The sequence below is a fragment of the Bos indicus x Bos taurus genome, chromosome 25, assembly GCF_003369695.1.
Source record: "Bos indicus x Bos taurus breed Angus x Brahman F1 hybrid chromosome 25, Bos_hybrid_MaternalHap_v2.0, whole genome shotgun sequence".
In the NCBI taxonomy this organism is placed as follows: Eukaryota; Metazoa; Chordata; class Mammalia; order Artiodactyla; family Bovidae; genus Bos; species Bos indicus x Bos taurus.
In genome coordinates this window covers 41967054-41981882 of record NC_040100.1, presented here as the reverse complement: position 1 = coordinate 41981882, position 14829 = coordinate 41967054, and the positions used below count along the sequence as shown (strand labels likewise).

The 14829-nt window shown below is 67.3% G+C and overlaps 1 protein-coding gene across 5 annotated transcripts; it reads left to right on the top strand.

The window, feature by feature from the left end:
- The first annotated feature begins 51 nt into the window (after nucleotides 1–51).
- Nucleotides 52–14738, top strand: WDR90 (WD repeat domain 90). 5 transcript variants are annotated; one of them, XR_003508633.1, is made up of 43 exons: nucleotides 52–480; nucleotides 675–766; nucleotides 891–1067; nucleotides 1153–1261; nucleotides 1460–1621; nucleotides 1881–1995; nucleotides 2071–2138; nucleotides 2481–2584; nucleotides 2666–2884; nucleotides 3035–3097; nucleotides 3334–3402; nucleotides 4023–4133; nucleotides 4201–4346; nucleotides 4415–4472; nucleotides 4864–4982; nucleotides 5064–5207; nucleotides 5294–5424; nucleotides 5494–5610; nucleotides 5897–6132; nucleotides 6309–6448; nucleotides 6554–6684; nucleotides 7026–7156; nucleotides 7428–7589; nucleotides 7779–7907; nucleotides 8016–8146; nucleotides 8239–8279; nucleotides 8454–8582; nucleotides 8707–8874; nucleotides 9170–9267; nucleotides 9766–9868; nucleotides 10048–10169; nucleotides 10277–10436; nucleotides 10530–10720; nucleotides 10800–10968; nucleotides 11098–11209; nucleotides 11354–11525; nucleotides 12739–12861; nucleotides 13041–13215; nucleotides 13329–13467; nucleotides 13565–13708; nucleotides 13775–13894; nucleotides 14005–14089; nucleotides 14349–14408. XR_003508633.1 is itself a non-coding variant. In XM_027527084.1 (43 exons), exons 1-43 carry the CDS (start codon nucleotides 180–182, stop codon nucleotides 14504–14506), a joined length of 5766 nt encoding a protein of 1921 aa, XP_027382885.1. In that variant the 5' UTR covers nucleotides 61–179; the 3' UTR covers nucleotides 14507–14738. The 5 variants fall into 5 exon arrangements, 3 of the variants coding, with proteins under 3 accessions (XP_027382885.1, XP_027382886.1, XP_027382884.1); XM_027527084.1 differs by having other exon boundaries at nucleotides 61–480; nucleotides 13329–13459; nucleotides 14349–14738; XR_003508632.1 differs by having other exon boundaries at nucleotides 53–480; nucleotides 13565–13894; nucleotides 14349–14606.
- Nucleotides 14739–14829: the final 91 nt, after the last annotated feature.

Here is a 14829-nt window from a genome sequence, read left to right as displayed (position 1 = left end):
GAGGGCTGGGCAGCAGCAGGGGAGGGGAGGACCACCCACGCCAAGTGCGGTCAGGATTTCTGGGCTGCGTCTCACTCCCATCGTGAACACGGGCCTCAAGATCAGGAACCTTCCGGATCAGACCCCACAGCTGGGGTGCCGGCGGTGCTAGAGCAAGCCCACGGGGTCCCGGCTTGGGGATGGCCGCAGAGGCCCGGGGGCGGAGGCTCCTGTCCCGTGGCAAGACAGCAGTAAAGAGGAAGTGGCCGGACAGCAACTCGGGGCTACCGGAAGAAAGGCAGCGGGGGAAACTGGGGTCTATCCCCGCGCCAGGCCCCGCCCCGTGCCGCAGTCACGTGTCAGGCGCGGTGACGTACCTGCGGCCGTGCGGCGTCAGTGGCGCCGTTGCCGGGCTTCTGTTGCTAGGCACGCGCTGCGTGCCCTGCGTGCGGTGCGCGTCGGCAGAGGCGGGAAGCGCGAGCTGCGGCGCCATGGCGAGAGGTAGCGGCGCGCGGACCGGGGCTGGGTTTTGGGGTCCAAGGGCCCGCGCCGCCGCGCACGGGTTGGTGCTGAGACTCGCTCGCAGCCCAGTCTGCGTGCCGCGCTGGCCGTCACCGCTGGGGAGAGCGCAGGCCCTGCCGGGCCCTCCCTGGACCTGCGGTGGGCCTGGCACCTCACGTCCCCTTGTCCCCCAGTGTGGCAGCAGCCGTTCCTCAACGTCTTCAGACACTTCAAGGTGGACGAGTGGAAGCGCTCCACTAAGGAGGGCGACGTGGCCGCCGTGACGGTGAGTGGCCGGGGCGCCCGGCGGCGGTAGCGGCGGCATCTTTTCTCTTCTCTATGGACGCTTGTTTGCAGCCCTCCCGGCCTCCCCGGGCTTCAGGACGTCTGTAAGACGTCTTTCTCTCCAGGACAAGACCCTCAAGTGCACCGTGTACCGCGTGCGGGGCTCTGTCTCTGCGAGCAACTACATCCAGCTCCCTAAAACCAGCACCCAGTCCCTGGGGCTGACTGGACGGTATCTGTACGTGCTCTTTCGGCCATTGCCCACCAAGCATTTCGTCATTCACCTGGATGTGTCCACTGAGGTGCTGAGCTGGGAGAGGGGGGCCGCCCGGGGCCCTGCACTCCTGCGGCAGCCTGGACCCCTCATATCCATGCTGTGTCCCACAGGACAGCCAGGTCATCCGAGTGTCCTTCTCCAACCTCTTCAAGGAGTTCAAGTCCACAGCTACGTGGCTTCAGTTCCCCTTCATTTGTGAGGCTGGGACACCCAGGGAAGGTACCGTGCAGATGAGGCATGAATGGGACACAGGGATGGTCTGGGAGAGGCGTCCAGTCAGAAGGCTCAGGGGGAGGTCTGGGTGGGGGCCACGTGGTTGTGGCCGAGAGACTGGGAACAGGCCGAGGACACAGTGCTGTGGCTTGGTTGGTGAGAGGGTAGGTGCTGACTTTGGCACGAGTCCTGCATACCTGCCAGGTGTGGCCTCCCCTGGTGCCCGCTGGACCTGCCTGCAGCTTGACCTGCACGACATCCTGCTGGTCTATCTGCACCGATGCTACAGTCACCTGAAGGGCGTCAGGCTGTGTGCCAGCATGCTGGTCCGGAACCTCTACACCAGTGACCTGTGCTTCAATCCTGGTGAGGACCCCAGCTGTGTTAGCCTGCAGCCCACCTGCATTTGCTCCCTGTGTGCTGCCCTCTGCTCTGTCCCTGGCACTCAGTGGAAATGCCCATGCTGTGCCAGCTTTGAGCCTCCCAGCTCCCAAGGCAGCCATCAGAGGGAGTGGTGGCTGGGCTGGTGGCCAGGCGGGACCCTGATGGCCCCTGGTTGAGACCCCTGGGCTGGGAGAGGGACCTGGACGGTTCCCTGGACCTGGACCAACTCTGCTCTTTGCAGCCGTCACTGTTGCTGAAGCCCGGCGTGCAAAACTGCCTGTCACACCCATACCTCGAGAAATGGCTTTCCCAGTGCCAAAGGGGGAGAGCTGGCACGACCGCTATGTCCATATCCGGTGAGTGCTCTGCCATCCCAGGCACAGGTTGGGCAGGGCCATCCCGGAAGCTGACTCTCCCTCTACCCCACCAAGGTTTCCGAGTGGCAGCTCGCATGTGCCCTCCAAGCTGGTACAGAAGAGCGGTTTCCCTCCTGAGGCAGGTGGGCCTGTGGGGCAGCGCTGACCGGGGTTCAGGTCTGCAGGGCCCACGGCGCTCGGCAGGAGAGGGGTCCTGATGCTGCATCTGGGGACCCCAGCAGTGTGGTGCCTGTAAGGGCGCAGGGAGGTGGCCTTGAGGCTCTGGAGCAGCGGGAGGCTGTGACTTGAGTGCTTGGGGCCTCAAACTTTGCTGCTGGGATGGGTGTTGGGGCCCCTGCTAGGTGGGCTGCCGCTGTCGGCGTGGCCCCTCTCCTGCAGAGGGGGCAAGGCCAGGCCCCCTGCCGCCCCTGCCCAGTGCCTTGTGCCTGTCTGCACTCTGCTCAGTCGGTTCTTCTCCGCTGCAGTCTTAGTGGGGCACGTGCCGCGGCTGCTCCCTTCCCCAGTGGCCTGCAGCAAGCCTGCGCGGGACAGCAGGGCCCTCATGGTCCAGAAGCATGACCCCGCAGCCGTGAGTGCCCGGCGCCCTTGGAGGTGGGGCTGTGGGTGCTGGTCTAAGGTGTGGTGCTCATGGGCACTTGTCCTCCTGCAGTCCCGCTGGGCCCCCTCCATGCCCAGGCCCCTTCCGGAGGTCAGCATGTCCTGTGAGCGCTCAGAGGTCTCCCGTGTGGCTGGCCCTGGTGGCTGTACCCAGGAGCCCTCAGCCTGGGCGGAGGCCACTGACGAGCATGCAGCTGGTGACGGCCTTCACGTGTCGGCCGGTCAGCCAACGGTGGAGCCCGCGGCCCCAGAGGATGCAGCTCCGCATGAGGTGAGGGCCTTTCCCGAGGAAGGTGGGGCTGGACTGCACCCCCGAGGGGGTTGCATGTGGATGAGCAGTGGATGGAGGGCTGTCGGGCTACTGCCTGCGGGGAATGGGCGAGGGGCGGGTGGTCCCCTCTGATGGTCCCTTCCCATCCAGTCTCCTGGCAGGAAGCAGAGCTTACCGGAGGCGGCTTTGGGCAAGAAGCGTTTTCAACAAAGAGTAAGAGAGCTGGTGCCCTGCCCCCAGCCCCAGTGGTCTGTGGGGGGTCCGCAGGACTGGGGCACCTGGAGGATCCAGCATTGTGACTGCAGTCCTGGCTTCCTGCCGCAGAGTGGCTGGCCGGAGCTCAGGACTGGATGGCTTTCTTGAGAGGCCGGAACTGGCTCTGGGCGGGGTAGCCCTGCTGCGACAGGGACCTTGCCACCTGGATCTCATTGTGCGTCTACCTGTTTCAGAGCTTCCTCCCAGATCCGATCCTGAGGCTCAAGGGGGTCATCGGCTTTGGGGGTCACAGCACCAAATGGGTGAGGGATCCTGTGCTCTTGTTGAGTCTTACAAGCATCAGCTACACCGAGCAGACGGCGGGCAGATGCTGCACTTCCCTGCCTTGGCTGTGGGTCTCTGAGCTCCCCTAGGCACCGGGTCCCCGCACTGCTGTGGTCACCCAGCCCCGCCCGCGTCCGCACATGCCTGGTGCGTCCTTGGTACTGTGATGTCCAGACACAGGCGGCCCTTTTTGTTGTGAGCACCAGCCGGGGTGGTGCCAGTCCAGATGCTCGAGCTTTGAGAGATCTGAGACCCTTGTTCATCCTTTAAGTCTTGGATGCATGTCATCCAGCCAAGGGGGGCTTGGTGTGGGCAAGACAGGGTCCCTGTGGAGGCAGCCGTGGGAGAGGTGGCTGTGTGCTCACCAGGCTGTCCTGGATGTGGGCTCTGAGTCTTTGTGGGCTCTCAGCCTTTTGTTAGTTTAACCCTATAGTTCCCTGCTTAGCGGGAGCCCTGCCATGCCCACACACAACCAGGCTTTCTGTCCTTTGGGCTCATGCAACGCAGTGACTCCTGTGCTTGTGCTTCAGGGGGCTCACGTGTGGCGGGGAGTGAAGCTGACTAGCCTGTGACCTCAGCCTCTGGCCCCTGCTCGCAGGCCCTGTGGACCCCGGATGGGGCTGCTGTTGTGTACCCTTGCCACGCAGTTGTTGTCGTCCTGCACGTCGAAACCCGGGAGCAGCGTCTCTTCCTTGGCCACACAGACAAGGTGGGCACCCCTGGCCCGGGGCAGCCTGGTCTGCTGGCCTGTACCCTTCCTAACTCCCTGCCCCCAGGTCTCTGCTCTGGCACTGGATGGGAGCGGTTCGCTGCTGGCCTCGGCCCAGGCCCGGCCCCACAGCATGCTGCGTCTCTGGGACTTCCAGACGGGGAGCTGCCTGGCCCTGTTCCGGAGCCCGGTCCACACCATCTGCTCCCTCAGGTGGGTGAAGGGCCTCCAGGGGGGTGGGGGCCAGCCCCTGTGACGCTTACTGTCGCCTCTGTCCACAGCTTCTCCAACAGCGGGGAGCTGCTCTGCGGCGTTGGCAAGGACCGCCATGGGCGGACGGTAACTGGGCCGGCGGGGAGGTGGGGTAGCCGTCCAAGGGTACAGGCAGGCAGCAGGGACCCCCGTTGGCCTCCCCCAGCCTGGCCGGGCACCCCCAAGTCACACGCTCCACAGGGCACCTGTTTCGCCCTTGTGGGCGGAGCTGCCTTTCAAGTGACTGGCCTTGCTCTCTTTGCTGGCGAGTCCTGCAGGCCTGAGATGGATGTTTTTTCACGCCAGTGTCTGTGAAGCTGGGTGTTCCCTCGGGGCCTCCCCTCCACTTACGGTTGCGTCTTCTGCTCCTCTCTGCAGACACGTCTGTGGACGCCCTGGGTGGGCACGTGCAGGTTTCTCTGACTTCTTTTGGAGATGCCGGGTGGGTGGGCGGGCACTCAGTGCAGGCTTGTTGCAGACGGTGCTGGTGTGGGGCGTGGCCCAGCTGGGGCGAGGCGGAGAGGCCATCATCCTTGCGCAGGCGCACAGCGACGCCGATGTCCAGGTGTTCCGGGTGGCCTTCTTCGACGAAGCCAGGTGACTGCCTGCCCTCTCTGGGTGCTGGGGCCGCTGAATTGTGAGCCCGCCCCTCGCCCCACTCACCTCCCACCCTCGCAGGATGGCATCGTGTGGGCGGGGCAATGTGCGGCTGTGGCGGCTCCGAGGTGGGGTGCTGCGCTCCTGCGCTGTGGACCTGGGGGAGCACCACGCTCTGGAGTTCACCGACCTGGCCTTTGGGCCAGCCCAGGATGGCCACACGCTGTGAGTACCCCCCTCCCCGCCCCCTTCCCTGAAGGCCCGTCGCCCCGCCCCCGCCGCCACAGCCCTCACCTGCCGCTCCCTGGCAGCTACGTGTGCAGCCGCAGCGGCCACATCCTGGAAATTGACCACCAGCGCATGGCCGTGCGGCATGCTCGCCGCCTCCTGCCCTTGCAGACGCCCCGTGACCCCCTCGCACAGAAGCAGACCTTCAGTTCGGGTAGGTGGGCCTTGCTGTGCAGGGGGAGGGGCCCTGCTGCTGGGGGCTGACCCGGCTCCCCCCACCCAGGCCCCGGCATCGCCATCAGCAGCCTCGGCGTCTCCCGGTCCGCGTGCGCCGTGGGCTCCGAGGATGGCTACCTGCGCCTCTGGCCGCTGGACTTCTCCTCCGTCCTCCTGGAGGCAGGTGGGGCCTGCACACCACCTCGCCCCCGGGGTGGCACAGGAGGGCCGTGTCCCCAGGCTGGACAGCGTGGGGCTCCACGGGGCTGTGTCCTGAATCTGGGAGTGGGTAGTCACGGGGGCGGTGCTGGTCCTAGCTCACAGGGAGACGGGGCTCCAGGCTGCAGGAAAACACACTTCTCGCTGTCTTGGACAAGGGGCTAGGGGTTGGTTCAGCCTGCACGGGTGGGCCCTGGTGCGGGACCCGCCCCACTGCAGGCCCAGGCGGTCACCAAGCCCCCTGCCTGCAGAGCACGAGGGGCCAGTCACCTCTGTCCGCGTCAGCCCCGGCGGCCTGCGTGTGCTGTCCACCACGTCCTCGGGTCACCTGGGCTTCCTGGACGTCCCGTCCCAGGAGTATCGCATGCTGGTGCGCTCCCACACCGCCCCAGTGCTGGCCCTTGCCATCGAGCGCAGCCGGGGACAGCTGGCCACTGTGTCCCAGGACCGCACTGTGCGCGTCTGGGACTTGGCGACCCTGCAGCAGGTGAGGTGTGGCCAGAGGGGCGCCGGCTGGGAGGGCGGCCTGGAAGCCGCAGGCCATACTGAGGCCCGGCGGGCGGGCCCTGGGTTCTGCCCGGGTTTGGGGCCCGAGGTTCAAGCCCTCTGGGGAGACTGGCTCTCGGGGCCCCGCCGTCTGCCCTGACATGCCCCTCCCCACAGCTGTATGACTTCATGTCGCCCGCGGAGGCCCCGCGTGCTGTTGCCTTCCACCCCACGCAGCCGACCTTCTTCTGCGGCTTCAGCAGCGGGGCCGTCCGCTCCTTCAGCCTGGAGTCCGCCGAGGCCCTGGTGGAGCACAGGTGGGTGCCCAGGCGGGCCTGCCCCACAGATGCCCGCGGTGGACGCCGCCCTCTGCTGCCCCTGGACACCTTGTGGGCGTCCCCACACCTTTCCGTGTGGTGCAGGTGTCACCGAGGAGCCATCATCAGCCTGGCCGCCAGCCCTGACGGTCGCTTCCTGTTCAGCGCCTGCTCCCGGGGCACCCTGGCCCAGTACCACAGCGGTGCGCCCCGGTGCCGCGTCCTGCGAGTAGCAGGTCAGGCCCCCATGCCCAGCCCCGCTTGGACCTCCCAGTACCTCCCTGACCACGGCACTGTGTTCCATAGCCTCACTCATAGACCCCAGGGGCAGGTGTGATCTTAGGACTGCCCGGCACTCCCCAAGTGGGAGATCAGAGTGCGCCCACCCTGCGCCAGGAGGGGGTGATCGCCTGCAGCCCGAGCACCAGAGGGCAGGGCCAGGCCCCCATGGACACTGTGTCTCTGGCCAGCCAGGCAGTCTCTGGGTGGTCACTGGGAGAGCCCCGGCGCTCGGGCAGTGCATGTTGCCGTGGGGTCTGCCCTGCCCGGCTGACTGCCCGCCCCTGTGTGCTGGCAGCTAACGTGGTGTGCCAGGAGGCCTGCCCAAGCTCCAGCATCATGGTGGTCAGCAGGGACAGCCGCCTGCTGGCTTTCGTGGGTCCCTCCAAGTACACGGTGAGCGTCGTGGACACAGCCTCGCTGGATGAGGTGAGTCAGCCGGAGCCTTGCACGTGAGTGCTGAGGGTGCACAGACCCCATGGGCACCCCTGACCCTGGTGGCTGGGTTGTTCCTGTGGGCGGGAGGCCACACTCGTTGCAGAGAGGACCCAGGCCCTGGGCCCCTTAGGGGCATAGAGGACCCATGAGCTGTGGGTGGCTGGGCAGGGCAGAGTGCCTGAGGCTGCCCACGACCTGGGCCTCTGCTTGGGGGCCCCAGCTCCGCCTGGAGTTCGTGGGGGCAATATTGCTTCTCCCACAGCTTCTGAAGGTTGACGTCAGTGCCCTGGACCTGGCTGGCAGCTGCCTGGACTCGGCTGTGGCCCTCTGCTTCGGCCCCTCACCCCCCAGCCACCTGCTGGTGTCCACGTCCTCCAACACGATCACCGTGCTGGACGCCAGGTCAGGCCGCGTGGTGCGGCAGGTGAGCCCAGGCCATGGCTGGCGACCTGGCCCCTCTCCTCCCGGCTCCGGCCTTGGTGCTCCCGGCGCCTGGGCGGGGCGGCCCTGGGCTGCCTGCTGCTCCCCGGTGGCTGCGCGCTGGGGAGGGCTCCCCCGGCCGGCGGTCCTGGGTGCACCCACCTTGCCTCGCAGCAAGTGCACTCTCCTGCAGCTGTCCTGTGGCCACCCCGCGGCCTGTGCCTCCCTGGCCCTCAGCGCGGATGGCCGCTTTCTGCTCACAGCCGCCGAGCGGGCTGTCAGGCTGTGGGACTACGCAACGCAGGCTGGCCTCAGCTGCCAGGTGTGTGTCCCAGGCGGGTGGGCAGGAGGGTGGAGGACGGCCCTGGGTGCCCCGGGCTGACAGTGCGCAAGGGCCGTGCCTCAGGTCTGGGCGACACTGCCACCCCAGGTGTACATTGGCCACTCGGAGCCGGTGCAGGCCGTGGCCTTCACCCCCGACCAGCAGCAGCTCCTCAGCGTGGGAGACGCCATCTTCCTCTGGGACATTCTGGTTCCCCGTGAGGGCTGGTCCCCAGGCAGGTAGGTGTCTGCCTTCACTTGAACCTGCCAGGCCTCTCTGGGCACCCGCCACCCCCAGCACACGCTGACAGCCTCTCCTGTCGCCTCTGCAGTGTCCAGGGTGCTCCCAGGCCCCCCCTGACCTGCGAAGCAGGTGAGTGGCCCCACCACGCTGGCAGGCCCTGCGGTGACCCCTGGTGTGGGAGGCACACGCTAATGCTGGCTGGGGCCCCAGGCCAGAGCTGGTTGGGAGAGGGGGGCTGGCATGCCTCCTGCTCTGTGCCCCCACTCCTCGTCTCTGAGCACAGCCTGGCTCCTCCATCCGCAGGCCCGGGTGCAGGAGAGCTGGAGGGCGTGGCGTCCGGGGCCAGAGCGCCCCCCCGGCAGGTGTCCGTGTCACCCCCGGCACTCCCGCCCGAGCCGGGCCTCTGTGCTGAGCCCCCTGAGGGCTTTGACGGTGAGGGTGGGGGTCCTGGGAGGGGGAGGTTCCCCCCTACGTGCTCCGCTGCTCCTGGCCTGGGGGCGGGCTGGGGACTCAGAGCGCCTGCTCCCCACCCCTGCTGTCTCCCCAACCTCCCCAGGTGCCCTCTTGCCGTCAGACGAGAGCCATGGCCCCGAGGATCTCCATCAGGCCTCAGGCCCGTCCATGCTGGTGCAGAAGGAGGCTGGCCGGGCTGACGATGGGGCCTGTGGGGTGACAGGAGGCCCCTGGGACCTTGGCAGGCGTCCCCACCCCTGTGGCTGGCCCCGTAAGCAGGGGCAGGGCAGCAGCGTGGGATGGGGTCCCTCGTAACTGGGCTCGGGCCCAGGTGCCTGTACCTCGTGGGCTCTAGGTGGTGTAAGGACAAAGCCAGCTGCCCCGGCAGACAAGGGGGGGTTACCTGCAGGGCAGATACCCTGAGGCCCCGGTCAAGCCAGGCGGGCAGGGCAGTTTGGCCCGCCAGTGCCCTCTGATTCCAAGCATCTGACCAGCCAGGGCAGGGCGACAGCGGGGAGGTCGCTGTGTGGTCCCAGAGGTCCACAGCCTCTCACCCTGCCCGACAGGCGCCTGCAGCACAGTGGGAGCCAGGGCCCGGACCCTCGCTCGCCCGGACTCCTACAGGCACTTCACTGCGCGCTACAAGGCCTCTTCACTGGCCCAGGTGGGCGGGGCGGGGGTCCTCCTGGTCCTGGCCACTGACGGATGCTGTGGAGGCCGAGCTCAGGCAATGCAGCCTGTGGTGTCCGAGGGGCTCCCCCATTGTCAGCAGTGGTTCCTGGCGTGTCCCTGGGGCATTTCCCTGGGCTAGAGGCTGCTGGTCACCCTCCATCTCAAGCCCGGTCCGTGTCCCCAGCGGGCTGGTGAAGGCTCGCTTCCGTGCCAGTGGGACCGGGAGTGTCCTGTGTGCGCGCCCCTCCCCGCCGCCCCCCCCCCCCTCCCCCGACCAAGGCCTCCTCCAGGCTCCTCCCTGCCCTGCCCAGGTCTCCCCGCACCCCAGGCTTTTCCCAGGAGCCCCTGCCTGGCCTCCCTTCTCTCCCGTCCTCCCAAACTCCTGCCCTCTGCCGCCTCACCCCTGGAGCCACACCTGCGGGCTCCATCCAGGCCTGGCCTGAGGGCAGAGTCTAAGGTGGGGACCCACGTCCTGGTCGCTTCCCCACAGGGCCTCTCCCTGCCACCTGCTGGTGACGAGTGGTTGCGTCTGAAGGCCGTCGTGGGCTACAACGGGAACGGGCGCACCAACCTGGTCTGGAGCCCAGACACGGGTGTGGCCACGGCCCAGGGGCTGCGGGGGGCCTGTCCTGATGCTCCTCTGGGCCCCCTGCCCCCCCCCCCGCCTTTCTCCGTGGGTGGCGGGGGGGGGCGCGGGTGTGAGCCCCTGTGGCTGGGCCTGCAGGGAAGCGTGCCATGGTGTGCTGACCCACCGGGCTCTGTCTGCCCACAGGCTTCTTCGCCTACACGTGCGGCTGCCTGGTGGTGGTGGAGGACCTGCACTCAGGCGCCCAGCAGCACTGGCTCGGCCACCCAGAGGAGATCTCCACGCTGGCCCTCAGCCACGACGCCCAGGTGCCCGCCCTGTGGCCCCCTGTACAGGCCTGGAGCTGAGGTGCCCCTGCAACCCGAGCGGGCCCGTGGACTGCACCCTCCGTGCTGACCGTGCTCCTCACCGCCAGGTCCTGGTCTCAGCCTCCGGCGGAAGCGGCACTGCCTCCCGCTGCCAGATCCGTCTCTGGGACGTGCCCCGGGGCTCCTGCCGGCAGCTCCTCTCTCACCACGACTCTGCAGTCCAGGCGCTGGCTTTCTCACCAGACGACAGGCTCCTTGTCACACTGGGTCAGTGGACGGGGGTGGAGGATGGTGGTCTCTGAGCCCCTGCCAGTCCTGGGACCCCTGGGCTGCTGACACGGGCCCTTTGTGTCTCCCCAGGGGACTGTGGCGACGGCACCCTGGCCCTGTGGAGCACGGCCACCTGTGAGCTCCTGTCCTCCACGCGCCTCCCAGAGCCGGTGCACAGCATGGCCTTCAGCCCTTGGCACGCCAGCGAGCTGGCCTGCGTGGGCCGGGGTATCCTCACCCTGCAGCTGCTGTGGGGCCAGGCGGGTGACGTCAGCCTCCAGGTGCCGGGGCTGGGAGGTGGCCTTGGAGGACGGGGCGGGGCGCCCCGGGCGTGGCTGACCCCTGCTGTTCTCCCACCAGGCCAACCGGGAGCCAGTCCCCGAGGAGGCGGGGGGCTGCGAGCTGAGCTCGCTCTGCTACGGGGCCCCGCCCTTGCTGTACTGCGGCTCCAGCGAGGGCCAGGTGTCCGTGTGGGACACACGTGCTGGGCGCTGCTTCCTGGCCTGGGAGGCGGACGATGGCGAGATAGGTGGGTATTTGACAAGCCCACGGCCCTTGGGGCACCGTTCCCCTGGGAGTCACAGTGCCGGGGCGGTGCGATGCCCTCTGGAGCCCCAGGCCTCTGGGGACGCGGCTCACGCCAGCTCCCATTCCCCAGGAGTGCTGCTGTGCTCAGGGACCTGGCTGGTCAGCGGCAGCAACACACGGCGGCTGCGCCTGTGGGCTGTGGGGGCCGTGTCGGAGCTGTGGCGCAGGGGCTCGGGGGCCAGGTGAGCGTGCGTGCTGTGTCCGGAGCTAGCGCTCCAGCCGGCTGGACCCGCCCCCCAGGGGTGTGCTCGGGCAAGTCAGGGCCATGGGCTTATCCACCTGGCGCCCTGGCCTCCCGCCGCTGCCCTGTGATCCCTGCTCTCCAGGTCCAGTTCCGTGTTTCTGGAGCGTGAGCTGACCCTCGACGGGGCCGTCGTGAGTGCGGTCTTCCACGACAGCATGGACATGGGCGTGGTGGGCACCACAGCGGGCACGCTCTGGTACGTCAGCTGGGCCGAGGGCACCAGCACTCGCCTCATCAGTGGCCATCGGAGCAAGGTGAGTGCCGGGCCACTGCTCACACAGGTGGGAAGCCTCCTCGCTCCTTCCCCCTTGCCCGTGGGTGCGGTGTCCGCTAGGCGTCCCCGCAGCAGCCCCAGGCCCCATGGCCTTCGCGACCCTGCTTGTCCCACCCCTTCTCTTGTAGATTACTTGGAGAAAGCTGGTCGTCCTTGCTGGGATCCCCCACCAGCGGGGCTGGGTGTGCCCCTCTAGGATCCCCTGGGTCTGGAGGCCGGGCCGGGGTCTAGGCAGGGCCAGCCAGTCGGCGTTGACTCCCTGGGGAGCACTGTGTCTCTCCAGCAGTGCCCGTGTCTGGTGGCGGTGGCAGTGGCCTTGTTGGTACCGAGTCCCCCAGAGCTGGTGCTGACTTTGGTCCCGCCTCCCGAGGGGCACACGTGCTCCAGGCCCTCCCTCTGTGGCTCTGCCTGACCCCGGCCTGCCTGCCCCAGTTCTGTGCCCCTCCAATGGGAACTGGGCTTAGAGGTCCCGGTTTGAGGGCCAGAGGGCCCAGCACTTCTCACCCAGGCAGGGCTCGATTTTTAGCTTTTTATTCCAATTCAAGACTTGGCTTTTGTCCACACATCATTGGTGCATGGTCTTCATCTCACTTTTCTTATACCAGAGACCCTGATTCTGCGTAATCTTTCTTTCCACACACCTGACGATCTCAAGCCACCCCCCACTGCGCACCGCCCCCCCCCCCGCCTTGAGGCCTGGTTAACAGCACATCCTTTAGTTCAGTCTGTGGTCCCCAGGAGTCCTGTGTTCTGGGTTTTGTCAGAACAGTTCTTTTTGTCACGTCCCAGCAAGTGGACGGTAAAGTTCAACTGACTGGTGGGCTTCACATTTCACCCAGGCTTCATGGGGGAACTCGGGAGAGGGTCTTCACCCAGGCCTCATGGGGGACCTTCCTTGGGAGGGAGCCTTACTTCACCCAGGCCTCGTGGGGGGACCTCGGGAGGGGCCTTCACCCAGGCCTCGTGGGGGACCTCGGGAGGGGCCTTCACCCAGGCCTCGTGGGGGACCTGGGGAGGGGCCTTCACCCAGGCCTTGTGGGGGACCTCTGGAGGTTGGGACAGTGAGTTTGTGTCACGTGGCAGGGCTGGGGCCTGGCAGACTCCAGGGGGAGGCGGATGCTCTCCAGAGCCACATGGCTAGGCTGTGTTCCTCCTTGGCTGTGGGCCTCAGGCAGGCTGGTGGCTCCTCACAGGTGAACGACGTGGCCTTCAGCCCCAACGAGTCCCACTGCGCCACGTGCAGTGATGACGGGAGCGTGAGGGTGTGGTGCGTGGCTAGCACGGAGCTGCTGATCCAGTTCCAGGTGCTCAGCCAGGTACTCAGCGGGGCTGGGGGCACGCCCGGGGCTGGGGGTATATCCGGGTCGAGCCCGGGCCAGGTCCCCGCTGGCCTGGCCTCTTGCAGGCCCCACGGCCTTCCTCCGGCCTTGGTGTCTGGCTGGGCCCGGGCCCCGCCCCTCCGGGGGTCCTGACGATTTCCGCTGGTGGTCCCCAGAGCTGCCTCTGCCTGGCTTGGAGCCCCCCGTCGTGCGGACGCCCAGAAGAGGAGCACGTGGCAGCGGGCTACAGCGACGGGACTCTGCGGGTCTTCAGCATCGCGCGCTCGGCCGTAGAGCTCAAGATGTGCCCGCACGCGGCTGCACTCAGGGCCCTTGCCTTCTCCGCTGACGGTGAGGCTGGGCTCCTGGGGGCGGCATGGCTCTGTGGCTCTGCCTGGCCCAGGTCGCGCCTTTGGGCTGAAGGCTGGGCGCACAAGTGACAGCAGGGCGTCTGCCTGGCCCAGGTCAGACCATCATCTCTGGAGACAAGGACGGGCTCGTGGCCGTGAGCCGCCTGCGCACAGGGATGACCTTCCGGGTGCTGAGTGACCATCGCGGCGCCCCCATCTGCACTCTCCAGAGCACGAGGAAGGAGGTGACATGGTTGGTCCTTCCTGGGCGGGGCTCGCACAGGCTGGGGTGCTGGCAGGACGGGGTGGGAGAACAGGGCAGGCAGCACCACCAGCCCTTGTTCCCCCAGTGTGGAGACTTCGGGGCAGAGGGCACGGACCTGTGGCTGGCCGCCAGCGGGGACCAGCGAGTCAGCGTGTGGGCCTCTGACTGGCTGCGGGACCACTGTGAGCTCGTGGATTGGTTGAGCTTCCCAGCACCCGGCCTCACAGAGGTAAGAGTCCCGACGGCCCTGTGGGCACAGTGCCCCCGGCTCCCACCCTGCACTGTGCCCCCACAGGTTCCTGGCTGCTTGCCACCCTCGCTCGCCGCCTTCTGCCCCTGGGACCCGGCTGTGCTGGTGTGTGCAGGCCTCGGCGTGTACCCTGAGGTGGTCTTCTACAGCCTCCGCCAGAAGCAGGCACGTGTACCTCGCTGTGGTCCTGGGAGCCTGAGGGACCCAGGGCTGGGGAGGGACAGGTCTCAGGGCCAGGGGCCCCTCCCCCAGAGCCTCATGCTTGCTGCCCGCAGGTGGTGGAGAAGATCCCGCTGCCTTTCTTTGCTGTGTCCATGAGTCTGTGCCCTGGGGCCCACCTTGTGGCCATTGGCTTCTCTGGTGAGTGCTGGTGACTCGAGTCGGGCCGGCTGGGCACTGCTGTGTTCCCTCACAGAGCCATACTCTTCACCATTGGGCCCCGGGTTTCTTGTCCCTGAAAGTGGACTGAGGATACCACTTCTGGGGCTCACAGACAGGGTCTGTGAGGGGGTGGGGCGCCAGGTTCCCCAGCGAGGCACCAGCTCCATCTGGAGAGAGGGCCAGGGGGCAGCAGGCCCCCCGCCCCCGCCCTGGCCCAGCCCCTGCTGTCTGCCTGCAGAGCGCATGGTACGGCTGCTGGACTGCGCATCGGGGGCCGTACAGGACTTCGCGGGCCATGACGACTCTGTGCAGCTGTGCAGGTTCGCCCCGTCAGCCCAGCTGCTCTTCACGGCGGCCCACAGCGAGATCTTGGTGTGGGAAGTCACAGGCCGCTGAGCCCTGCCACTCAGCTGGGCCCCTGGCCTGGGCAGAGGCTTGACTGAGAAGCTGGGTCCGCCCCGGGCCTTGTGCTGGTTCCGTCGGCCCGGTGGGCTCTCCGCACCGGCACCTTGGGAGCATGTGTGAAGCATCAGGACCTTGAACGTGTGTGAAGTACTCGGAGCTCTTCTCCCTTGGGGTTTTGTTTTTGCCTTGTACAGTTCAAATAAATGTGCGTGTAGCGGTGAGACATCGTCTCCTTGTCACTGCAGACTACTGCCAAAGCTCAGCTTACCCCCAGCCCCAGTCCTGCTCTGGGCCAGGACCGCACGCGCCCGCAG

Excerpts from the sequence above, each read along its gene's own strand:
- WDR90 (XM_027527083.1), top strand. The coding sequence starts at position 180 with ATGGCCGCAGAGGCCCGGGGGCGGAGGCTCCTGTCCCGTGGCAAGACA. Across the intron at positions 1,262-1,459 it reads GGCTGGGACACCCAGGGAAG|GTGTGGCCTCCCCTGGTGCC; the intron begins GTACCGTGCAGA and ends CATACCTGCCAG. Across the intron at positions 6,449-6,553 it reads GAGGCCCTGGTGGAGCACAG|GTGTCACCGAGGAGCCATCA; the intron begins GTGGGTGCCCAG and ends CGTGTGGTGCAG.